Source organism: Poecilia mexicana, unplaced genomic scaffold, assembly GCF_051168715.1.
Source record: "Poecilia mexicana isolate PSO_F unplaced genomic scaffold, ASM5116871v1 scaffold_9, whole genome shotgun sequence".
Lineage (NCBI taxonomy): Eukaryota > Metazoa > Chordata > Actinopteri > Cyprinodontiformes > Poeciliidae > Poecilia > Poecilia mexicana.
In genome coordinates, this window is record NW_028263378.1 from 19,333,065 (window position 1) to 19,359,737 (window position 26,673).

Below are 26,673 nucleotides of genomic sequence, written 5' to 3' on the forward strand. Positions count from 1 at the left end.
CATTCACAGCTTGTTTGTCAACTTTCTTGGCGCTAAAGATCACACCAGCCTTTGCTCCTGTCACCCGAAGACATCAAACACTCATTTGATGCATGAGCCACTTTGCAGTACCGCAGGCGTGACTGCAGAGTCGAAGGTCCAAGAAAGTAAGAGCGGAAAACGTTGTATTCTGGTGCAATCCTAATTTTTTTTGTTTGTTTAAACAACTTTTTCTGTCTTGAATGGAAAGGCATCATCTCTCCTCGCAAACTTGTAAGCTCTTCAGGTGTGTACGATAGTGTGTGCCTGGATGCATGAGTATATGTTGGAGACAGTGGCTGCCACAGGCACAGCTGGCTCAGACTGGTTACATAACCTGGTTCATAGCTGCTGCATCACTCCCTGGATGGCTGACAGTAGACCTCAGACTCAGACACACGAGAACAGACATGTACACACACGCCTGTATGTGCGTATTCTGACCCACTATGCAGATGGTACTGGCAATAATAAGACCAGCCCAGGGGCAGACAATGTTATCTGTACATCTATGTGACAGTAAATGAAAATGTTTTTTTTTATTATTATTATTATTATTTGGAGCAGTTACATATCAGTCTGGTTTAGAGAAAAAAGAATGTTCCTCTCTTCCCATAGCAGCAATAATGCTTTGTAAACACAGACGGACTCCTCTCAATGCCCTCATTTCCTCTCTCTCCCTCCCTATCGTCTTCTCCTTCCTCCTTCTGCTCATCCTCCCTTCTCCCTGTCCATTTTTTCCACCTACTCTTTCCTCTAATCTCGTGCTATATTCGTTTGTTTACCTCCCTTCTGTTCCACACTCTAATGTCTAGGAGGTTATTTTTGCATACATCTCTTCCTTTTGCACCTCTTTTTTTTATTAACCGCTGATGAAAATTACAAGTCAAGGGTGTAGCAGTATCATTCTTTAAGATTATTTTTGTACTGCTGTCATCACACTATTTAAATAATACTAGAACAACAGCGTGTATTGAAAAAGTGAAAGAAAATAGTCCCTTTGTATCTTACAGAAAATCTGAAAAGTGTGGCATTCAAGTTCAGCTTCTCACCGGAACTACAGCTGCATCTCTTATGGGCCGAGTCTCTACAACTGTATATCTAGATACTGATATATTAGCAAAACAGCTGTAGCTTTGATACCAGATAAAAACGCTCTGTCAAGAGCAATGTTCAATTCTTACATCTTAATTGGACTTTGACACGGAAATTCTAAATAATCAATCCACTGTAGCTTGGGTCATTGTCCTAGCAGGTGAACCTCCACCTCTGTCTCATGTGTTTTGCAGACTTTAGGAGGTTTTACTTCAAGACTGCCATTTATTTAGCTCTATCAATCATTGCATCAACTCTGACCAACGTCCACCACCAGGTTTCTTGATGGGAATGTCTATTAAAGATTATACGAAGGGTTGGCTTATATGATACGGAGGGTTTTTGCAGGGCGAAAAGCTAATTGTAGTACACTGGATATTCTTTGGGTATAGAGCAAAAGACGTTTAATACGCACAACTTGTTTCAGATTTTTATTTGGAGGAAATGCTTAAAAAACAAGCTCAATTTTGCTCAACTTCATAATTAGGCCCCACTCTTTGTTGGCCAGAAAATCTAAATACAAATACAATAAAGTCTGTACATGCAATGTGACCAAACAGGGAAAATTGAAGTGGTAAGAATACCTGATGAGGCCCCTGTGAATCAGATACAATATTGTATCTGTCACAACATGTAAACAAATTAATCTGAACCTTAGTTATCAAATATCATTTAGGAGTAAATCCATCTGACTCATCCTTTTCTGGTCATCTGTGTTCACAACACTAAATAGCAAACACATAAAAGCATGTGCACAATTTGAAGCCCTGTTACCTCTGTGTGTCTGCCACAGCAGCCTGTTTCAAGGGTCACAACATTCAAGCCAGCCATGTAATGCAGGCTCACTCTTCCATGTGGGTTTGTGAGTGCAGCACATTGTTATCTCAAAGCTGTTGACACAGTCAAAGCTTAATGCCTAATCAGAACAATAGGTAGCTCTGTTACAAATCCGCCAGGCAGTGCCCCTAATGATAGCTGTGATCTTTTGATTCATTAACTGGAGTGCTGATGAAATGGCTACGAATGTATGGCCAAATTGTATCTTAATCTGAAAGTCATTGAGCATGTGCTTATACGTCCTCAGGATGCGGGTTTATTTTGACCACAATCAAAACTGCACAAAGTAAAAAATGTTGCACAAAATTAGATGAGCCATGATCACATTGAGTTTTCATGGGGGGAGGGGGTAATAGGTCCTAATTGGCCGAAATACAAGGATTGCGCAATAACCTGTTTGTGCCAAATATTTATGCAACTCCAAAACTCGAGACATGATTAATCTGCTCCTGACGGGAAGTGAAAATATGGTCACAGAAACACGGAGAACATTATTTATTTATGTCCGGGTGGAAGTGAGAGGCTTCTTCATCGGCCACTCACCCACCTGCGTAACACAATCTCTCTGATGGCGTCATAGCCCAAGGATCAGCATTACAGCATGCCAGTATCTGTGCATGCTGCAAAGAATAGGTGTGCATCTTGCAAGATTTCGCCCCCTTTATCTGTCGTCCCAGTTGTGATCCGCATGGTTTCAGTAAATAGTCTGGTGTAGGATGGCTATACACTCATCAATGAAAAGAACCTCATGTGCTCCCCATTCATAACCACCTGGTTCATTCATTTCTTTAAGCGACTCAATAAATCAGGCAGCCCATTGTTTTCCTCCTACAACGTAAAACACACACAGGATTCGGATGCAACACAAAGCAGGTGCATAAGCCTATCCATCCCAAGTGATGCGATGAGGAGTCTTGCGTAATGAGCCAAGCCCATCCGCTTCACAATGGCACCGAATAATAATTTAATGGTCTCTGCAGCACGTGCTGAATCTAATAAATGCCAATAATTTATCAATGAAATGTCCCACTTATATACATAATTACGTTTGGTAAACCGCCTGCAGTTGGATAATTACACCTATTACAGCTGAATAACTGGGAATGTATGCATTTCAAAACGATAAAACGCTAATTATTCGCACTTTTTTAATGGAGAAAACGTAGTGAGAGGGCTGCTTTGTGCACAATAAAGATCGAAAGAGGGGCATGTGATTCGGTTTGGCTGCAGGAGGGGGTCCCTACCTTCCGACGGTTCCGGAGTTGACCCACATGCCAGTCTGCTGGGGGTTCAGCCGGCCACTCAAACCGGACAGAGACGCACGAAGAACTAAAAGATAGTCGCGTTGGTTCCGTTCTTTGTCAAGTAGCACAGAAAGCTGCGGACAGGACCTCTGCCCCGAAACATCCTCCTCCTCCGCCTCCTCCTCTTACTTCCCCGTGGTGCTGCCTCTTTATCAATCTCTCTCTAAGCTCAACTATTACCGACTCTCGCCCGTATGATGTGCTGCTTTGTTTCCACGCGCACGCTTTTCCGAGTTAAATATGAGTAGCTATAACTTGTCGACCAATTTCTATAGTCTGAGCTGAGCCGCCCTCCCCCTTTGTGTTGTTGTTGCCCCAGCTGATTTCACCAGAGACACGCCCCCACGGCATTGCGTCACTACCCAGGACGCCAAACTCATCCTGTGAGGCGTTCACGTTTGGTAGGAAACTGAAGTTTTCAGCGAACATCCGTTGTTCTTTTCCGTTCTCCAAAAGCAGTTGTTCGACAAAATCCACTAAATAAAGAAAAATAAAACCATACCTTAATGTTTGTGATTATTTAAAGTACCTAAGTCATAATTGTTTTGAAATTTTAAAAAGTATCAAGCCGTGTTTTTCAGGCTCATATTGACTAAAAGATATATGAAAGGGGTCTTTCAGTTTAATACACCAAAATTCTACTCAACTCAAGTTTATTTAGGTAGCCCCAACCCATAAGAAAGGTTACTTTACAAGACAAGTAGATTTGATTGTACACACACATAACATATCAACCCAATCTTAGAGACAGATTCAAAGTAATATATTTAAATTCAGTCCTTGTTGCAATATCATGCAGTCAGTTATTTAGCGACAGACTGCACTGAGTCAGTAAGGACAGCAACCCGTCCTCATGTATGTTTAAAATCTTGTTTTCCTTCAGTTTAGTATCTACAGTCACATTCAATAAATTAGAGTACTACTGAAAAGCTTACTTATTTCTGTAACTCAATTCTCAAAGTTAAATACATAATATAAATGAATTACACTACGACTGATGCTTTCATTTAAGACTGGAATGTTACACCAAACCAATAAACCATTTTAATGACATAATTTTAAAAATATGACTGTATGTTTAGCTATCCATTAATCCATTATCTAACACGCTTATCCTTGTGGATTTGCGAGGGGGGCTGGTGATGTACAATGTCCTAGAAGACGGCTGCTCTGAGTTTTCCACCAGATTATGGGACCTTGACTTCAAAATGAAATGCCACATTTATTTGTCTTAAAACAAGGACTGCAGCACTTGCAGTCAATGTCTCAGATATATGGATGTGGTGCCTCTTAAACACTTCAAGGTTTCAAAGAAAAGCAGGGTGCAGGAAACAATCACAGTGTAAATAACAGGTAGTATACTTTGCCATCATTCACAGGCAAAGCCGAGGAATTTGTATGGCATTATGGTTATTTTGAGCACTCATTCATAGCAACTACCCCATAGCAACGAGTTACTTATGGTGAATCCAGCAAAGTCGCACATAATAGGCAGATCATTGACTGGATTAGGGAAAGTCCCGCATTTTCTTAGTCCCTTCCTAGGATCCGGGAATTAATTTCTGGAATGTTAAGCAGCATCAAAACAACAGAAAAAAAAAATGTTCCTTGTCACCAGGCAACAAAAATTGCTTTCAGGCGAGGAACGTTGCATTGATTTAATCTGTGGATTAATCAAATCAAAACAGCAACTTTCAATAAAATATGTATGTGGGTTTTTTATTGCAACCTAAAATAATTACCTGTGAATATCCTGCAGCGTTTGGTCATATGTGCATCTTGTTTAGAGGATCTCTTAACTTTACTCAAATATCCGAGTGAGACTGAAGACAGACCTCTACTGACGGATGCTGGTACTGATCACAGGGAAACAAAGGAGGCATCAACTGGCAATGCAATAGCAGCTTCCATTTTTGTAGTAGATCCTGGTGTGAATTAGTGTTCATGTCAAACTGTCATTAGTAAATAAAGAATTGTCATGTTATAGCATATCAATTTTTTTTTATGTGCTTGTTTGCATAATTCATTGTATCCCTTTTTGCTCACAATATGCATGTCTTATTGTAATAATAGCTGCGTAGCAAACAATTTGTACAACCAGTATCAAAATAAGCAGGGCTGAAGCTAAATGCACTGCTAGGCATTTCTATGTTTTAATCTCCTTGTCCAATGTTGTCTAGTAACCCTGAGAAAATGCTGCCCCCTGACCTAGCTGGCATGGTCAGAAAAGAACAGCATGAAAGATGGGCAGGAATGCTGATAGAAAGCAGGGGTTCAGCACCGCTGGCACTGAGAGGGCTTAGAGCCGTGGACAGGCAGCCCCTTTTGTTGGAGAGGAGAACTTCTGTGAGAACTCTTGAGCCGCACAGTCTGAGGTGATGTCTGGCCTTTTCAGCTACAGTGGGACAAAAAAAGGCTGCTTCTTTTTCCCATCGGTTTTATCGCTCTTTTATGGACTGAGTGGGACATGTGCTCCCATAGATTTTACACCGGGCTGAGATTAAAGAGCTGTGGTCATTCTTTGGCATTTTGGTGTTGGGATAAGAAAAGTGTCTTTATTGCTACGCAATTTTCCCGTAGTTCAAACTGAAAAGGTCACACCCCGAAATTGATTTAGTTCAATTAAATATCAGTTTTAAAATGGCTCATTAATGCTTGAAGAGCTGTGAATGAAGGTGAGGCTGGAGAAGAAATGCATATTTGTGTGAGGAGAAAATAAAATAGACATCTCTAAAATACCCCGGGGTCATTGTGTGAGCTTTTAAAAGGGAAACAATTCACCGCTTCAGGAAAATGGTGAACGGAAAACAACCATAACACAAACAAAATATGATTTTAAAACACAAATAACCCAGTCTATGATAATTATTGCAAAGTGTAAGTAAATGATTAAAGGTTTTCAACATTTATTAAAAAATAAAAATCTGAAAAGTGCGGCGTCCATTTCTGTTGACCTGTTCTGATTATTTAGTTTTTTTAGAAACACATTTTGGTCCAAAATCACTTGCAAGTCTTTCCATTTGAAGAATAGCTTAAGTTATGTTGAATGGAGAGCATTGGTGAGCAGCAATTTTCAAGTTCTACAAATTTGTAAGCGGATTTCGTCTTATACTTTGACCTCACTGTTTTAAAACATTGAAATGCTTTGATCTAAACTGTAACACTGTAGTTCCACCCGTGTACTTAGAGTTGTTAGAAGCTGAATGTCCATCCATCTTTCTGTCACCTCTCACCAGCTGCCTTGTCTCAGCTGAAGAAAGCATACCTAAAGAGAGATCTACACATGTTTCACTGTGTATGTGCATTTTACATGTGGGGGGGGGGGAAAGGTTACATCCTGGTCTCAGTTGAGCACCTTCTTTCATGATTTGCTAAGTTTCCTACCTGACTTATAACATTAAAAAAACTGCACTCTTCCTGTCGCTCCTCGATGACAACAGATTTGTGGAGTGCATGAATAGTCGTTGTCATCTCGACTGATTTTCTCACCTGAGCTGTGGATCTTTGCAGCTCCTCCGCAGTTACCATGGACCTCTTAGATGCTTCTCTGATTATTGTTCTCCCTGCTCAGTTTCGGTGAGCAGCCATGGCAGGTCAGTTGTGCCGTATCATTTACCTTCCACTTCACGAGTAAGTGTTATGTTTTCGTCTGCCAGAAAACAATCTCAATAAGATACTTGGGAGTTTTGTGAAAAAGGATGAATATCTTTGCAAAACACTGTAGCTGATACCTGCCTAACAACCAACTTTATAGGTTGCAAACTTATTTGCATTATTTATTTTGAATTTCTGCCTTTTGTGTGTTTCAAAGTCACTATCTGTTTACTTTAGCTGGTATAAAGTGAAAACATTGTTTTCATTACTGCACAGGCAAGGTTAATCTGAAGCGTTTCGGATGATCTCATGAGTTTATCCATCACCAAGAACCAGATATCATGTAGCATTTTAATGGCCAAGGAGCATTCTAGGAGAACATGTTCACCCTCATCTGATCCCCCTCCTGCCCGCTCCCCCACTGACCCTGCTCTCACCCCCGCATCTCCCCCGAACCTCCAACAGGTCTACTCATCCCACCCCCCCTTTCTGCCCCATCTCTGTGCTGGAACTACTCTAAAGCTGTCAAAACACCCAGCTTCTCACACTCCCTGTGTCCACACACCATCCCAGAGCTCTAGCAAACACACACACACACACACACACACGCACACACACACACACACTCAATAAAAACAGCTTCCATGCAGCCCATTCACTGCACCAAGTAGGTCAGAGCTGCAGTGGGTCTTCCACACACACCCCTCATCACTGTGGAACTGATAACAATATCAAAGATGGAATTGTACCTCCAGTTTTGAAATACAGATATACAGAGGGAAAGAGACAGACAGAGGGAGAGAGAGAAAGGGGGAAAAAAGAAAGAGAGAGAGTTTGAGCACAGATAGTATGTCTTCAGGGTATCGTTTTACAAGTCAGGTTTGGGGAAATTTTTGTTTGCTGGCTTGTTTTAAAGAGGGAAAAGAAAGAATGTGAGGCATGAGCGCTCCCTTGCTCACTTAAAGGGAAATTTTAGAGGTCAAGTGTTAAAGGTGAAAGTGAAATGATCGAAAAATAAAACGTAATCTTGCCATAAAAAAATAAAAATACCAAATGATCAGCAAGGGAAAGACAGTAAAATTAATATATGCACTGGAATTCGAACACATCTGCCTGGATCACCCACCCACACACCCACACACACACCAATCAAACACACATACACAAACACTCTATTCAGATATGGAGAAGTGACTGAGTGTTGCCAGAGCCAGCACCCTGTCATAAAACTGAGTGTGTTTTGGCAATGGGTGATGAGCATGTTAGCAGAGTGTGAGTTAAAGTGAAAAATAATTCAGTGACAGATAAGATCTAAGAGGAAGTAGAGGAAGCCAGAGGCTGATCGTATTGTTTACTTGAAGCATTATCAGCAGCCTGCTGTTTTTTGCAATAGTGTCTGGTAAAACTCTGTCTGACCAGCTGCTGTTACCTCATTATATCCTGATGAAGTCACTGCATTCCTCATAGTGAAAATAAGAACAAACTCTGCAACATTATGAAAGGTGAGACTTAGACGTACACGTTCAGCCATTCAAGCACCATTTTTGAGACATGGGCATTTAGCCCAAAAACCCAACATTGTAACTGAATAGAGAAATTTATTGAGCCATCACATACAGAGTTCTCTTTTTAATCTTAGCCTCACGTTCAATATTGGAGCTTGGGAAGAAAATTCATCAAATTACACATAAACGAGTAGGGGATCTAAGTTTAGTCCATCTGTAGTGTTCTTTGCATTATCGCATGAAAATAATATATTTTATCACAACACAAAATAGTATTATTTAAGAATTTTAGGGGGACCTCAGAGAATTCATTATCACTCGGTGAGATGTTCAATGCTTGCTATGTTGTTTTGTGAACTAACTCTGCTTTAGGAATCTCCTGACCTGTCTGCTGAGTTTCTTTGCCTTCATTTTTGTTCACTACTATTTTCTAGCAAATCTATGAAGGCCTCCATAAAACAGCCAGGTTTATGCTGAGACTAAATTAGCAAGAAGTGAACTCACCAATTAGGTCTCTTCTTAAGATAGTTGATTGCGCTTCGTTTTATTTAGTACAGCAAAGTAAAAGGTGCACAGATCATTTGTAAAAAGATTAAAAAAAAAAAAAAAAAAGGAAGGAAGTCTGTATCATTTTCCTTCATAATCATGCAATACTTTGTGTTTATCTAGAGTAGTATGTAGTGTTAATGGGCCAAATCTTTTAAATGCAATGAAGCCTTTTACAAGGTACTTTAAATATTTATTTCAATATAAAAAAATGCTTTTTAGTATTATTTTGTGAAACATTTTTCCTTAAAAAGTCAAGAAAATACTGACTTTCAGGCATTCACACTTGAGAAAACTTGAGTTTGAGTTTTCCCAGACAATAACAATGTGATGTATGATCAGCCACAAATTTCTTCTGGTGATGATAGGGCCATAATGAGGAAGTATGTGAGGAATGCAGAGTGGCTTCAAGTACAAGCTCAAAGGAGATGAGGCTAGCAGATAGCATATGGAGGCCAGGATAAATTAGAAGGAACGGGGCAGAGCTGCTGGAATTTAGCTTTGATATGTTCAACTTAAATGTTTCTCAGTGTGATCCTTAGAAACACTGCCTGGAGAGAACAAGAAGTGCTGTACAGTTTACCCTGTCCTTCAATTATAGCACTAAGTCTTAAATAATAACTCAGTTTTGGGGCATATGCGGTCTAAACAGTCATCATCGACAGCCCCACCCACCCGACATCGGCACATATCAAATCAGCCTGCGTTCCCCGTGGGTAGTACGTGGGACTCAAATGAGAAATTTGAGATTAACAGTTGATGAATTGTTTGTGTATTATTTTAAAATGTAAGCCTTTTATGTTAAGCCTATCTGACTGAGACAACAGATTGCTTAAGATGCATATTAAGATTTTAGGGCGCAAAAGATTTGAATCAAAAAAAAATGTTCAGTCTTTCTTGAAAAAAATAAGGCTGAAATAAATCTGCCTCAGAGTTATATCATATCATATCCAAGATGCTGCCCAGGCGTGCCTTGCAATGCTCAAACACATACTCATGATATACACTGTTCTCTTTCTTAGCCTTAAATAAAGCATACACCCTAAATGAAAATCTCAAGGTCGGAAAAAGGTTAAAATTTTTTAGTGCTGTCTATTGATTTTTAAAAAAATGTCAGATTAATCACATTATGGAGGTGTGATTAATAGTGATTAACCACTATGCCTAAGTAAGCTTGAACTATAAATATGCAAGCAAGATGTGGTTCTTGCAGGAATGCATGAAGCACAAGAAGGGATGTTACCTTCAGAGCTATTAAAGCCCATATCTTTAATCTATCCTCTCACAAATGCCATCAGAGTTAGGGCTTTAATTTGGCTCAAGGGTCTGCCTCTGTCTTCACGGACTGTCCACTGGATTCACCAATTGGTAACGTGATTTTTGGTGAGGGTCCACAACTTGACTTTTTAGCTCTGACCCCATCAGGATCTATTAAGAAATTCAGAATGATTTCTACGTTCAACATCGACACCAAAGGTGCTTTTTCAAAGTTGCAGAGCTCAACAATGCAGCCATGTTCAAGGACAGAAAGTGTTGTTGCCCTTGCAATCAGGGGTCATGACAGGGTGAACGTCTGAAAGGAGGTGGAATGAAATCAAAATTACTCTATTAGTTTTTGTCTCTTGCTCCTGCTTCCTGGTTAAGGTTCCCCAAGCTCAAAGAGAGAATGTGTGGTTTATTTTCTGGTTTTAAGATTTTAATCAGATGTGTAAGAAGGGGAAAAAAGAAACAGGTACCTCAACTTCCCTTTCTAGTCCGTGCCTTCAAGATAATAAGCTCTCAATCAGACACACATGCACAATCTCTGCTAGATGGAGACACAAAGGTCAGTAGAGGTCCCTCATAAGCTGTGGCTGGCAAGTGTCAGGCTTAATCTTATTAAGACTCTCTTCACCTGTTTCTCTAATTATTTTTTTGCAGCCTGAAGAGATTCTCTAAAGTCAAGGTTGGCGGAATGATGTTTGAGTCAATGGGCTTCTTATTATAATAGATATTTATAAATATTATAATAAAAATGGAAAACTCAGGAATTGCTTGGATGAGGTGTAAACAAGGAGGGTGGATATTGTAAAGAAAAAAAAAAGATTTTAAATGCCACAAGACGTCAGTACGGAACTATTTATGGGTTAGATGACTGAGTGGCTCAGAAGGTCTTAGGCCGTTACAGAAAAAAGGATGAGCCATGTGTTTGGGTCAAAGGACGGAGAGCTGAGATCAGGAAGCAAGTAAATAAAACAGGAGCAGATCCAGGTGAAGGGTCAAAGAAGCAGCAGGGTGAAGTAAGGTCAGAAGAAGTGAATCTTGTAGCGCTTATGAAAAATATTCCTTTAATGAAAGTGTGAGCTAAACTAGTTCTGTGCCTGATGGAAAGCTTCCACTTGAAGCTAATGCTATGCATTGCAATATAAACTATAAGTGCATTATTGACCAGTGCATTAACAGCAGATCAATAGGTGATGAACAACAAAGTATTTTGTAGGTGAGTTACCCCGCTGCACTTTGCTTGTAAATCTTTCTGAACGGAAGTTCATTGTTTACCCTTTGACACAGGATCTGTGATCATTTGACGAAAAGAAAAATGTTGAAAGATAGAAAATGCTATTCATTTGCAGAAAGGAAAAAAGAAAGACGAGATCTTCTCAGCACAGAAGAGAAAAAAAACAAGACATATTTGTAGTACATCCAAGTTTTAAAAAATATATATATTAAATTATATGGAATTGTGGAAAGTACTGACCAAAGGAGCAATTACCTTGAGGAGAAGGAAAAGTTGTGAAGAGTGCAACATATCTAACCTTCGCACAGGTCAGTCAGTACTCTCAAAACAGCCTGATCAAACAGAGAGTGAAGCCAAGACAAACACCTCTGGACTGCAGTCTGGGACAGAAAAGCAGAACTCAAGCCTTGCTGAAATTGTCCTGTATGGAGTTACTTCAGACCCAAAAACTGCAGCATTTCAGAACTTCCACACGGCTCTTTACACCTTGAAATGAAATAACTCTATCTATCTATCTATCTATCTATCTATCTATCTATCTATCTATATATATATATATATATATATATATATATATATATATATATATATATATATATATATATATATATATATATATATATACACACATTTAGTACTACGGACAGACAGATTCATATGTATAGCTATATATAGAGAAACATATACGTATATAGAAATATATAAAGACACTTGTCCTATTGTGTAGCTCTACATCCCTATTGTACAAATTCAATATCCGTCTCTCGTCTGAGCTGTTGCTCACACACACAGAAATAGAGAGGAGAGGAAGTGCAAGAGTGTAAACAGCAAAAATCTCAGAGAGACTGAGACACAAATAAACAATTTTACGGCGAGACAAGGTATAACAGGAAGGTCCCTTTTTTTGTGCGTTTACTTCAAATAGCCTGCAAGCTGTTTGTCCATTGACTAAATTGAGTTCCTCATATTGTATTCCAATGGAGCAAACAAATAACAAATCTATTGTGAGATGAAAAGCATTTATCTCAAAAGCAATGCACTTTTTATTCAAAGGGGCCCTGAGTGGATTTTGTAATCCCATTTTTTTCTGTGAATAATAAAGAAGCAAGTAATCCTTCAGATGGCCTAAAATAAATATAATACACATCCCAATGCAATGAAATGCAATGCCTTCGATTTGGATCAGCTGAAAGGGAATTATCCTGTGTCTCTAATTTAAGATCTACCTACAAATCTACACAGCTGATACACCGAGCATGATATCCTAAAAATAGTGCAATGGAAAAATCTATACTAGTGTCCAGTTATGTCTGTTCTGCTGCGCCGTGGCATAGTATACAAACAGCTTGACATGATCATCTCACACTGTGGCCACATGTCATTTATTTGCCAATGAGCAGTGCAAAGAAACATGTTTGAAATATTTGAAAGACGGCAAAGGGTAGGAAGTGCTGACCATCGGTTTATTATTATCAACACTTTCAATGTGGTACAAAATTTCCCGATTGTTTTGTAATCTTTGGAGTTTAAAATCAGACTGTAATGTCTAAAATGGGGATGAATTCACCTGCCACAGGGCTTATAAATTGACTCTTTTTTTGGAACCAAATATAGTTTATTATTTATTTAAAAAAATGACTGAGCAGCATATGACCTCATATGCTGTAAAAGTGGGGCTGCTCCCAGGCACATCTAAAAAAAATAATATAGAATATTGTGAAAAATGTATTTACAATATTATTTAAAAGGTTCAGTATGTTTTGTCAGTCATTTCAGAAAGTGAAACCCTTCTTTTATTTTCACAAATAGATGAGATTTTAAGCCCAAAAATGTGTACTTTAAGGCTTAAAATACACATTTTTAAGCTTAATTTTCTTGTAATTTTGCCAAATGTGGCTTGCAGATAATAAAAATCCAAAATTCTGTGTTTCAGAAACTTCAATATTGCATAATATCAATAAAAAAAATATTCTTAATAGAAGTGCCAGGTTTCTGAAAAGTATGTTAATTTCTATCCACACAGAATTTGGTTGGGTCTCATTTTGCATGAATTAATTACTGCATCAGTGCTGTGTGGCATCGAGGGAAGCAGTCTGTGGTTGTGGTTGTGGTGCCTCTCTCTTTTTTTTTTTTTCTTGACAATACCCCAGAGCAACTCTATGGGTTTCAGGTCAAGTTAGTCTGCCAGCAGACTGAGTTGATTCATAGACCACAATGAATCAACTTTTGTTGAAGTTCTCCAAAATCTCCTGCAAGATGGCTATGTTCACTGTTGACTTCAAAGAAAATACGATGAACCAAACCCAGCCAACAACATGGCACCCCAAATCATCACTGACAGTGGAAACTTCAGCAACGTGGATTCTGTGCTTCTCTTATTCCAGACTTTGGTAACTTGATTTCCAAATGCAAACTTTGCATTTATCTGAAAAGAAAACTTTGGATAACAGAGAAACGTGTGCAACTCTTTTTCTTCTTAGCCTAAGTAAGACGCTTGTAGCCCATGCGCAGGCTTTTTCTGAGCATAGTGGCGCTTGATGCGCTGACTCCAGCGCCGGTCCAATCCTTGTGAAGATCCCTCAATTTCTTGAGTGGATTTTGCTTGAGAACCCTCTCTTGCCTCTCTAGTTATAATTGTTGCTGGTGAAAATGTTGCTACTCCTTCCACTCAACTTTCTCTGATTATGCTCGGATGCAGACTTTGAACAACCAACTTCTTCAGTGATGTCCTTTGTGGCTTCTCTCCCTGTGAAGGGTGTTGATGGCTGTTTTTGTGGACATCTGTCAAGCCGTCAGTCTTCCCCGTGGCTGTATCATTCTGGCTCAGTGAGAGAAAATTTCAAGGCTCAGGTGTTTTTAGTTAATTAGCTGATTAGGGGGTGACACTACGAGTTTCCAATACTTAACTTTTTCGCAACATTCAAATGATCTCAGACAGAATTTGGGAGATGAAAGCTTGAAATATTTCACTCTATTTTTCTGAGATATGTTTCACTTTCTCAAATGTGACAAAAATATATAAAATATTATATTTGGAAATGAGAATATTTTCGAAATATTCTAATTTTTTGACATGATCGAAAGAACAAAAACCCACACAGAGGTGGCTAAAATGAGCTTCATCCATAAGGTGGCTGGACTCAACCTTATAGGCAAATATTTGAAGTTGCACCACCTAAGAGTTGAGCAGCTGCTCCATTTCATCAACAGGGATCACTTGGGGTGGTTTAGACATGTGAGTAGGATGCCTCCTCAGCACCTCCCTTTGGGGGGGGGGTTTCCAAACACATCCCACTGAAGGAAGACCCAGAACTCACAAGAGAGATTAAATATTCCCTCTGGGGTGAGGAGTCCCCTGAATGAGCTGGAGATTTTCACTGGGGAGTGGGATGTCTGGATCTTCCTCCTTTGCAAACTTAACTCGATACAGAAAACAGATGAATGAGGCCTTAATGTCCCGTAATAAACCCCACTGTATTATTTATCGTTCTATGTAAGGGAAAGTAAATGGCAATTGACTAGGAAACCTTAAACAGACATAATGGAGCTTAGGATGACTCAAAAAGTCAATATTTCTCCATAAACTTGTATCTGATGGTGTCTAATGCTTCAAAGTTAAGTGTCACCTGATATTTAGTATCATAATGGCTTGCTTGATGAAATATTTATGCTAAAATGTGGGTAACACATTCTACAGTGAGACACAGAAGGGGGATAAAATGGACAGCAAAGCACTCTGTTTTCAGATTACTCCATTTGGAAAAAAGTCTACAGATTTCTGTGGCACCAGTAAATTTCCCAGTTTAAAAATGCATGCTTCATCTTCCATATTCTGAAATTCTTCGAATTACTCAACTTTAGTGATAAAATAAAGTCAACAGAAGTTACAGCATCTCAGATAAGTATTCATACTCCTAGAAGAGTTTGCATTTTGTCACAGTACAATCACAAATCTCTGCGTATTTTTGGAGGGTTTTATGCGATACAAAAATAGTGCATGAATGTCAAGTGGGAGGAAAACAATAGAGTTTTCAAAATCTTTTAAAAGAAAATAAACTATCGGTGAATAAGTTATTTAAATTCAGCAGTCTTTAATCACGTCAGAAGTCACTAATATGGAAAATAAAGTCATGATGTGTTTAACATCAGTGTAAATAAAAATGAGAGGAAAACCCATAATCATTACGCATCACCTGAGGATGTCTTCCCATAAAACATTCTTTGGCCACATTGTGGTGGCAGCAGGAAGCTTTTTCAGCAGGGACAAAGAAGTAGATCTGAGCTGACAGATAACTGATTAAGTTTAATATATGAGAATACCATACAAAGACCTGTATACAGAAGACTCTGGACTGGGACAGAGTTTTTTTTTGTGGGGGGGGAGTGAGGGTTTTGACTTTTTTAGATGAAATCCCCATTAAGAATCTCATAACTGAAGGTAGGTAAGCTAAAAATATCCAGTCCCTCTGAATGTACGCAGTGAGTCAGTTTCAGAGACTCATTTGGGAGCAAACCACAGAGGCCTGACCCAGGCAATCAATGACGAGGATGATGACAGAGCTCTCGTCCTCAGAGTTGCTACCATTGGTTTCCATAACTGACTCATCCATTCAGGAATGTGTGAGAAATGGAGAGAGAGGCTGATGAGAGGGTGTCAGTCAGGTTGCATCAGCACTCTAAAACTGTAAAGAAGAAAAAGAAAAAAAACTGGGCAGGCCCACAACAATGAAAATAGCAGCAAAAGGAAACACCTTAACCAGCTGATTTTTATAGACACACAATCACGATTTAAGTCTTGTGGTTTCATGAGAGTGCCAGCCAGAGAACAACAAGTCTCACACTGGTGAATGACACGCTTGGGTGTTTCCTTCTCTGGATATTAGTTTAAAGCCTCCAATACAAGAGCACAGATTAGTGCCCACAAACTGGGTAAAGACACTTACGTCTCATTGTGTCATTGTCATTGTCATTGTTTAGGAGTTAAAATTTATTGCTGTTTGTGCCACTGTGTGTATGTGGTTGGGTGTGTTAGATGACTTTTAAATTCAAGTATAAGCCTTTGCTTCAGCTTATTCATTTTTTATTTTTTTTGGTGAATTATTAGTTTGTGAAATTGTTTTTTATTGAGTTTTCTTTTTTATGTTGTTTATTTACCAAAATAAAGTTAATCTGAATCTGAATCTTAATCTGTGTCTATGTTATGATATAAAAGCACAAAGAAGGAAGAGTGACTACAGAAATCATTTTTACGTTATTCAGAAAAAGCTGTATTAAGTACCAAAAGAAGGACAAAATCCAAGTCTGTGCATGACATCTAACATGGAGTGTCATCCTCTCAGACACCCTCCGCCCCCCTCGCACATCTTTCATGGACAATCCCCAAACTCTGATCTTTTACTAACTCTAATATTCCCCTCCGAGCACTAACGCTGTCTACGCCGCTGTAGCTGCTAATTGGGGCTCTCTTGACTCTCGGTTAATGAGTTCTGCAGCTTCATTTTAAAGGAAAGCCAGATGGATAGACAGGCAGGCAAGATGGGAAAACAAACAGGAGAATAAGCAGACAGCCAGCCAAGGCTTGCAGGCACTAAAACTGAGAGACGCTAGAGATTACCACTGTGTGAACAACACAGAAGCCTGACATATGGGAGTGTTTGGGACCATGCTGACATGTAAAGGACATGGTGTGTGGGTCAAGTTCCAGGCTCCTGCAGGGGATGCAGAAACACAACACACCTGTTTGTCTGTAATCAATCCCCCTACTGCAAGCAAGCATGTACAACTTCCACTATCAAAACATTACTTTACTTTATATAGCCTGAAATTGAATGTCTGATTGCTCAACACACGTACACTTGAATTCCTAGTTGGCATTCCCTCAGTCATTTGACGTCGGGGCCAATTCACCCAAGCGGATCAGCTTTCTGCCATAATGAGTGAAGCAGATGCTGAAAAATAGAGACCCCGGGATCAAATTGCACATAGGATTTGCACAAACAAACACATAGGAGGATATATTTGTTGCAGTGCTATGTTTACAGAAAATCACATGGACACAAACAAACATAGAAAGTAGGTACTGCCAAGCAACAAATTTGTCCCACCTTGGCGTTTGGACTATAATGCGCAACCCTTGCTCAGGCACAGACTGAGCCACAGCATTTGGTACATATTTCCCATGAAAAAGTGTTTAGGTACAGTGAAAGTGCACATTAGGTCAATGCCTGTTTTGAAACTTTGTTTACTGGCCATCTTCAGATTTCGTCTTCAGTAGTAATCCTAGCTGACCCACTCATCTCTCGGACGTCTCTTAACGTGTTATTTTAAAATTATGCAATGCAGAAAATGTGGCCAGGCAGAATGTCCTCCGGCTTAAAGTGTAGAATATAAATTATGCCAAACCAGAAGGGCACGAAAGACACTCACATTCATAAGAAAAGGGAAATCAGTGACATTTTTGTTTTAGTTAGCTTATTTAGTTTAAAATCACCATCAGGAATGAAGACATCCAAATTGTAGTGTTGATCTTTCTGGCATCCAACATAGTATGTACTATCAGCAGTGATGTTGTGTAACACTCCTCCCTCTCAGCGAAGGCTTCCTGGACCTCCTGACACAGACCCTCTTTCAGGCCCTGGCCTTGCTCCAGCCCAAAGGAGTTTCATCAGCCATCACTTGACAGAGACAACCACTCGTAACTGAACTGAGTTTTCTTATCTAGCAGTTCTGGTCTGTCCTGTCCTTGCTCATAATGCGACACCTCCTTATCCACTTCTCTCGCCACATAAACTCCTTATGTCTTCGCCCACAAGCTGTGAGATCCTGACCTCATCCATTCATAAATTTATGAGATATATATATATATATATATATATATATATATATATATATATATATATATATATATATATATATATATATATTCAAGTGCTTGTCGAGTAGTCTACCAATAAGGAGATTTATTCACCTATTGGAATTTGCAACAAGATTTGGCACTTACATGTGTGAACCCCAAACTTACACAAAAGTATCTTGAGTCTATCTCCTTCAACAACTAGGAGGTCAGCCATTTTGAATTGAGCTGAAAACCAAAACCTATACAATCATGACTTTTTTGACCTCCTGTCAGTTTGAATGTTTCCATGTTCCTCACTATATTTATGAGATTTGTGGGGTTTAAAGTTATCAAATGGTTTTTGGCAGATGCTTGCCTAATGTCAACTTCTGAAATCTCAACATCCATCCATTATCTAAACACGCTTTTCCTTGAAGGGTCGCCACGGGGCCTTGTACCTGTTGAGCGAGAGACGGAGTATGCCTTGGACAAATTGGCAGTCCATCGCAGAAAATCTCAAGGTAAAAGACACATTTTTCACAATTCACAGAACGTCAGAGTCACCCCAAACTTTCCAAAAATGATTCAGATTTAATCTCCAACAAAACTAAATTTACAGTCTGACATCACCTGTAAATGCCTGGTTCACTAACAACAGGAAGTTACATATATTATTAATGTACAGGGCATGGTAAAATGGATCTACAGCACCACCTTTAAGAGGCATTCAGTTCTCTTGCTGCTTTGACTGATGTAAATTACATATGGATCACATGTATTTTCCTAGAATCAACAATAGAGTCAAAGTCCAACCAAACCCTACAGTAGGTCAGCCATTTTGGATCAAAGCTTTAATTTTCTTCACACTTGAGACTTGAGATTAACTCTGCTTACCACCTTAAAAAGTTTTTTTAAAGGCATTGATGACTAAAGAGATGAAAAGGCTGACTCTAAGGCATGTGAGTGTGGCCACGCTTCGAAATCTGACTTCTAAATATCAAAGACGGAACTGCTATGTCTCCCACATACAAAATCCAGATAACCACCAACATTTCTGTTGTCATCAAAGTCCACTCCTCACAGATCTACAAGATATTTTGGGGATTTTCTGTGTCATCATTTAAGACCTACCTACTAAAAAAAGAGAAGTCTCTCAAAACAAAATTATGTTATTAAACAAATAAACAAATTTATGTTATTAAATTTGACCTTTAATAACATAAAGTTACCTAATTTTTAAAGTGTAATCAGTAATACTTTTATAACAAATTTATAACAATAATGATTTCTTGGTTAATGTCAAGTTGTCATAACAAAGACATTTTGAATAATGTCAACTTTGTATTAAAAGTGTCATAATTTACCGAATGACGCTTTATGACAACAGTCATAAATATTCATGAAGGCTTATTCATGTTCATGACAGGTGTTATGTCATGTTAATGACAGTGTCATGACAGTCTTATTCAACCCCCTTCAAATAAAGTGTTACCAATTTTATTTTTATTCAAACAGATAAGAAGGTAGAGGAGGGGTGCAAACAACATGTTTTTTATTTTTTTTATATATATATATATATATATATATTTACAGTCATGTCCGATCTGGAAATTTCTCCCCTACTATCTGCTTTTTGGGACCACAGCAACCTCGACACTTACTTCCCCTTCGCCAAAACCCCTTGGTGTCCCTCTTCTTCTGGTTCTGCCCTCCGTTGCCCTCCCTTCTTTCTCTTCTCCACAGCTTGGTTTCTGTTTTATTTGTTTCTCTCCTCCTCTCTTAGCACCCTACCCCGGAGTTCTTTCGACAAACTCGACCAGCTTTCCGTTCTTTCCGTACACAACTTCTGCTCGCTGACATCTCGTTTAAGAAAGAAGCAGCCACTGAGAAACAAACTCTCTTTGCCATCACCTCTTCTTCTTTTTCTCTTTCTTGTTATTCTTTGCCCCCTCTCTCCCTTTCCTCCTTTCAGGACTTGCTAAACAGGACAAACATCATGTGGTTCGGGTGAGAAAGGAGGACGCTTGTGAGCGATCACTATGAGTCTCTGTTAGATACTTTAGGCTCTTCAGCGAACACTGGCCTCTGCAGAACTCTGCATGCATCTAAGAGACTCTTTTTCAGAATGCAACTTTAATAATTACAACTCACCACTGCTGCAAATCCGTATTTATAATGCAGAACAGGCAATGCAGAACTGCAAAATCGATTTGAGGCAAGCACTAAAAGACACATGTGTGTGGGACATTGATCAGCTCTCACAAAGACTCTTCTTCTTATTCGGCTCCCAGCTGTGTGAACTTGGCTCACTAGATGGCTAACAAGCAGCCAGAAATGTTTGGTGTACAACCCCAACTGGAAAGCCCCACTCATACCCACCCAGCCACATGCACATGCATACACAGAGGCGCTTCAGAAACAAAATGTTACTCTGAGCAAGGGGCAGACAGAGGGACGGGCCTCACCCAAAAGAAAGAATGGTTTAAATTCCACAGCTGATAGAAAAACACTGAGGAGTGGGCAGGAACAGAGGAACTGATGTCAGCTCTCTCGAACCATCCCCACACCCACTCCATTTTCGGGGCTTTGCTGGGAAGGAATGATAAAGGCAGAGAGAGGCGAGGAAAAGAAATCCAGGAAATGTCATGCAGGCAGCAGGGATATATGTGTTTTGGCTGTTGTCACAGATACAGAGTTTCCTTCCAGGCTTGGGCCAAAAATTGCAGCAATCCAAACTGCAGTCTGTGAACACAGAGAGTGACTTCAGGCTGAACTCACTAATGCGTGGTGCAGGTGGAGGAAGGATTTAACTTTGTGTTTAACTAAGCTGAAAAACTAGTTGTTTTGCAAAACTAAAAGGATTTTTTTTTTTTTTTTATTGAAAATAAAACACACTTTTGAGGGCTACTTTATAAATCTCATTACGTGATACGTTTCAGAGTAAAATCATTAGATGTGACATTAAAAAGACAACTGAGCTATGCTGACGTTGACTTTGCATTCATTCTTTGAATTCTTTATCATTCCATGGATTTTCTCAGAAATCTCTTTCAGGCTAAAAAAAATAATAAATGTTTTAATTCAAGAACCAAGCCTGAAACTTTGGAGGGCGAAAAGTGTCACCTAAGCCAGTTTCATTCACAGCTTCCAACTCGTGCCACATCAAAGCCTTCTTATCAGGCAGGTTCAAACTAGCATGATACACACACCACTAACTCGTAGACAATATTCTATCTTTACTTCCTCCTCAATACAAGACAAACCACTATTAGGTCTTCACCGTACAAGCTCAAATTCTAGACGGACTCTTCGCAATTTCTTTCGTGTGACTATTCTTGTTGTCAAAGCATGAATATATTTCATAGGGGGAGATAATGCAATTGTTTACATACAGTGTATTCAGTGGAGAAGAAAAAGAAAAAGAACTGAAAGATAAAGCCAATCTCCCCACATTATGTTGGTGGAAAAACAACCATTTTTGTCTTTGTTTAGCTCCAGATTGGACAGGCTGTTTTCATTACCATCTGGAGACAGACGTCTTATTTTCGCTGTCTGCACGCACAGCCAGCTTGAACACAAAAATCTGGAATGTGCATCGGCACCCATCAGGAAATCTAGCGGACCCCAGGGTCCAGGGTAGGGATGTCCAAGCCTTTCATGCTCAAATGGACAGTAGAGCAACTGGGAAACTGACCTGCCTGGGATAGTGTTTCAGATGTAATATCTTCCCACTTTAGCAACTTTTGTCTGGTTATTCAGCTACATTATTCCTGTTATTTTTGAAGGGGGGGGGGTTGAGGGGGGTCATTGTTTTTTTTGTTTTGTTTTGTTTACTTTTTTTATATTTTCGGATATTATTAGCATACCTATATAACTACAAGCTCAATCACAACTGAAAAAGAAATTCATGTGATAAAAAAAATATATTTATGCCCTTTAAACAGGCATCATATTAGTGGATAATCTAGTTGTTTCTATATTGCATAGTGTTATTTATGGATCTGTTAGTAATTTTAGTCAATTGACCACACACTTAAAATAAACATGTAGCGACTGCTTTAAATTGTGGCACTGTTGGTCCTCCATAGAAATTTTTTGAAACGTTGAAACTGTCCCACTCACACGTTCTCCAACGTTTGCTGTCACTTGTGTGCAGGTTTTGTCTTGGACTAATTTCAAGTGACACACCCATGCTATTTTATTTTATTTTATTTTTTTTTTTTTTTTGCAAACTTCCATAAAAACAAAACAGAAACTCTTAAGTTAGACCATTAGCAGAACCTTAAAGTGCCTAAGCTTTGCTGGGAAATCAATCATTGTGGAGCAGAACTTTAAAAAGCAGTGGGATTATTGTGCAGGTCCTGGGTGAGGTTTGTCGATAAAGTGCAGAGCAGTTGAATAGCCCCAACTGAACCGTTATGCAACCCCCCCTCGCTGTCTGTCCACATGTAATCTGCTCTATCCTGCAGATTCTTTTTTTTTTTTTTTTAGGAGCATAAAGATTATATCACAAGTCCTGCATGGTGTCTCCTACCTTTTAACGCATTAGCCTCTGTGTTCAGCTCAGGTCTTGACGTCCGCTCTGACTTCACACCTCTTTTCTCTGATCTCTCCAGTTTACTCCGAGCAGCGCTCGTCCCTCGCCTCTCTCTATTAAGCTGCAACGAACAAACAAACGAGGTCCCTTCAGAACAATGCTGTCCCGCCTAAGATGACAGCATCTAAGATCAAAACTCACATATTGTAACACTTGCGGCGTTTCTCTTTTTTTTTCCCCTCTCTCTCTCTCTCTCTCTCTCTCTCTCGCTTTAGCCCGGACTTGCAAAAAGTCTTCAAATTATCGGTTCAGCTTCGTGTCGGGTTAAGATCTGCCAGCGCTGGCAGGAGAAAAATATCCCCGACTTCTGTAGTCGAGAGACGCCAGGAGGAGGGTAATTACACGAATACTGCTGCATATTGCAAAACCCGCAGACGCACTGTTGTTTGCAAGCCCCCGACACCCCGCCCCGCCGCTATTGTGTGCTACGTCTGGGCAGACTTGTCCCGCTTGTGGTCCTGATGCGAGTTTGCTCCGCGTCCCTTTGTTGCTTCTGTCACACCTACAAGGAGGGATCGCATGGGGCGGAGGGAGACCTCGCATCGACTTTCTTTTGTCTGCCAGTTTTTACTCCGTAATATTCCTCACCGCATTGGCTGCAGCATATAGTCCAGCCTTAACCTAAAATCATCGATCCGATGCAGACACACACACACACACACACACGGCGGACGAGAGGATTTTACCAACTCGCACCTGATCATCACATGATTTACACTTTCGGTGTAAAGTGAGCACGCATATCAAAGCAAAAACTCGTTGTGCGTTCTGTTTCGGTGCGCCCTACGTTTGTGTCCTCACCAGAATGTCACCCAGAAGTTTGGTCCTCGCGGGGCAGTGGGTGAAGACGCTGCGCTCTCCACTCCGCTCTCTCTCTCTCTCTCTGTTTTCCTTCCCTTCGTTGCCTCTTGTGACCGCCGTGGTGGAGGTGCAGCTGTGTTTCACTCCGGGACCATCCTTCACTCGCAGCACGCCGTTAGCCTATCAACAAGCGCGGTGACGACAGCCTCATTATGGACACTCATGCCACACCCATCCATTCATAAAGTGGAGCCAGCTCAGCCTCTCCGAGCCGGGATGGTGCGCGCAGACGTGAGGCGGTTCAATTTCCGCCGAGTTCCTATGGAAGCTGGGGATAAAGGACGGAGCATCGTGTAGTGCTCGATGATTGTGTGACTCTGACGCTCACTGCTGTGTTCGTCCATTGACTTTTTGTTGAACCCTGCGTGCATTTACAGTTCTGCTTCATATAGACGCGTCTAAAAATATTATCAACAAAAAAATGGTAATTTATTCAATATTTAATTGTTTTTAAATAGATTCGCTGCAAGCAAGTCTATGATTTAGTTTATTTAAATAATAACACATTTAATCTAAAATTAAGGTTTTGTTGAATGGGCTTGTCATTCTGTTGGGGGAGGGTCAACAGAATCGGGTTGCACATCTCATGAATGTAGACAGTAGATGGATGTGGCGGTAAACCGTTTGGCAAATTTTGAACCTCACATGTTTTGGGAATCGGTGCAAAAACATTACAATTTTTTTCACTGGGGCACTTTAGTACTTGAGCGTATATCTCAAGCTTATATGCTCAGACTTTAGCATGTCCAACCAAGTCAGTCTGTTTATGCAAGGCTGGAGAATGCTAACCAATTGCAATTAACTGAAAGCCTTCACCGGTGTTTCATCATTGCCAAAGCTGATGTAAGACATTTTGAAACTGTTGGGTGGACCATGGATATAGATCAGATTAGTACAGGTGTTTTCACCATGTGGGAGAGGTTATACCAACTCAAACTATTGTTTAGCAAAGACTTAAAGGAGTGTTAAGTGGAAAGTATTAATCAGCAGTCAATATTCATCAGTATGTCTAGGTTATGATTTCCAAAAGTATTTCAGACTGTTTCTCATAGTTTTTTACCCATACGATAGATGCATCAGTTACCGGTTGAAACTCATTCGAATTTGCCAATAGAGAAACGTCAAATTGTGACTTATTGTCTGTGACTGACTTTCCTTTTATTTTGAAGAGAGCACAGTTTGAACTTGCTATCAATAGAGGTCTTCATGCTGTGCAGACAGACCTACACAATAAATACGTGACAACAGGAAAAAGGAACAGCAACAGCTGCAATATTTAGACATCCGCTGGCACAGCACCGCTGCAAAGTAGAAGCAGAAGTCTGCCATAAACTCCACTGCTTGCAACAATACTAGTTACTTCCAGATGTGAAAGTCTAGAAGCATTCTTAACATAAATAATTGACTAAGTTTATCTTTTTGCTAAAAATAGCCTAAGAAAAACATCACTACAACAATTTTCCTTTGTGTAGCTCGGGAGTCCGAAGATTTCTAATTTATAAACTTTTACTGAGTCCATCAGCAAAAGATTAGGGGGAGCAATAAGTACTACAAGAACAGAAATTAGTCCTAATTCATTCATATTCTTTTTAATATTCTTTTGAAAAAAACATATGTCTCTCTGCAATTCCCTATAACCTACTTGCAGCCAAATGATTAAAGCAGTCATTGTCCTAGGCAGGTAATGGAACAACCTGCCCAGGCTTGCTTCAGTGTCGGCATGGATGCAGGCTCTTGGCAACCGCCCCCAGCTGTGGCCACCAAGCATGGAGTCATCTCACGTACGCACGGGCACACACCCACAAGTGGTGGACAAGTAGTGGAACATGCTGTAGTCATGTATCAGTTTAGGATAAGCACTTCAAGCAAAATTATGCTGACAACTGCAGCTCAAAGGACACATCACTGACAGTGCCATTTGTTTGCTTCCGAACATTTGCTATGCTCAGTTTCTCCACTCTTCTTCATTTCACAACATAGGTGCTCCCAGCTTTTATCTCAAAGTGTCATCTGCAGCACTTTTCTCTTGCCCGTGGACACGGCAATAGCACTATTGATAGAGCCGCATGGGGACAATAGAGGTACAATGAGGGATCCACGTGGTTCGGCCCTCACTCTTTCTCTTTTTCCAAGAGGAGTAAACTGCTGATCCCAGTGGTTATAAAAGGCCCATATCAGCTAAATTTATACGGATAAATATGGCTGGATCTATGTGTTGCACTTCCAGCTCAACCAAATGTGCAGAAACAAATAACCTGCAGCCGAACAAACCGATCACAGACTGCACAGATAAATCCAATCTTTGACCAGCTCAGATCAATTTTCACTCAGAAAATCTGAACCTCCACTGTGGCGAGCCACAATGGCCTTTGACACAGGCCATTAAGTGACCACAATGCTGTCGAACTTAGGGTGCTGACACACTACAATGGGTCTCTTTTTGCCATGGAGCCTCTATTTTTCTTCTGCCTGATCTCCCAAACAAAGCTGTATTATTGTTGCACCAATTGAGCTTGAACAGTCAGGCACAAAAGAGTCTCTGACCTGACGGTTCAAGCCTTCTCACCGACTTTACCACCCTCTGGACATTGTGGCGACAGTAAACCGACGTAAGAGTTGGGTTGTAAATTTTCTCTTATATTTTTATTTGCTAATCACAAAGAACCACAATTGTGAAATGTCCACGTGAAGCTTGCTTTAACAACAACAAGAATTCAATAAAATTCTTGAATTCTTGTTGTATATATGTTAATATACAACATATATTAACATATATATTAACATATGTTAATATTAAGTTGCAGAGTTTTATGTACTAAAATTACTAGCACGCAATTGATTTACTTTAGGAAATAATCCACACTGAAAGACTGGAAAGCAAAATCTGTGAGCCTTTACTGCAATAACGTAATCTCCAAAAAGTAATTTTTAAGTCCAATTTTAAATCAAAGAGCAAAAGGCTCTCACCAAATAAAAATGAATTT

The 26,673-nt window shown here is 39.8% G+C and overlaps 1 protein-coding gene across 4 annotated transcripts in view; it reads right to left on the bottom strand.

The window, feature by feature from the left end:
• rhobtb4 (Rho related BTB domain containing 4) overlaps positions 1-23,903 on the bottom strand; it is a 46,273-nt gene extending 22,370 nt beyond the window's left edge. The window contains exons 1-2 of one of the 4 annotated variants that reach the window (XM_088008949.1): positions 23,630-23,903; positions 22,766-22,889 (exon numbers count right to left, since the gene is read on the bottom strand). Coding sequence is in view for 1 of the 4 variants with exons in the window: in XM_088008947.1 (XP_087865073.1) it covers positions 3,195-3,223 (29 nt within the window). In the remaining 3 variants the exon portion in view is untranslated. The other 3 variants (XM_088008948.1, XM_088008950.1, XM_088008947.1) reach the window with 3 other exon arrangements.
• Positions 23,904-26,673: the final 2,770 nt, after the last annotated feature.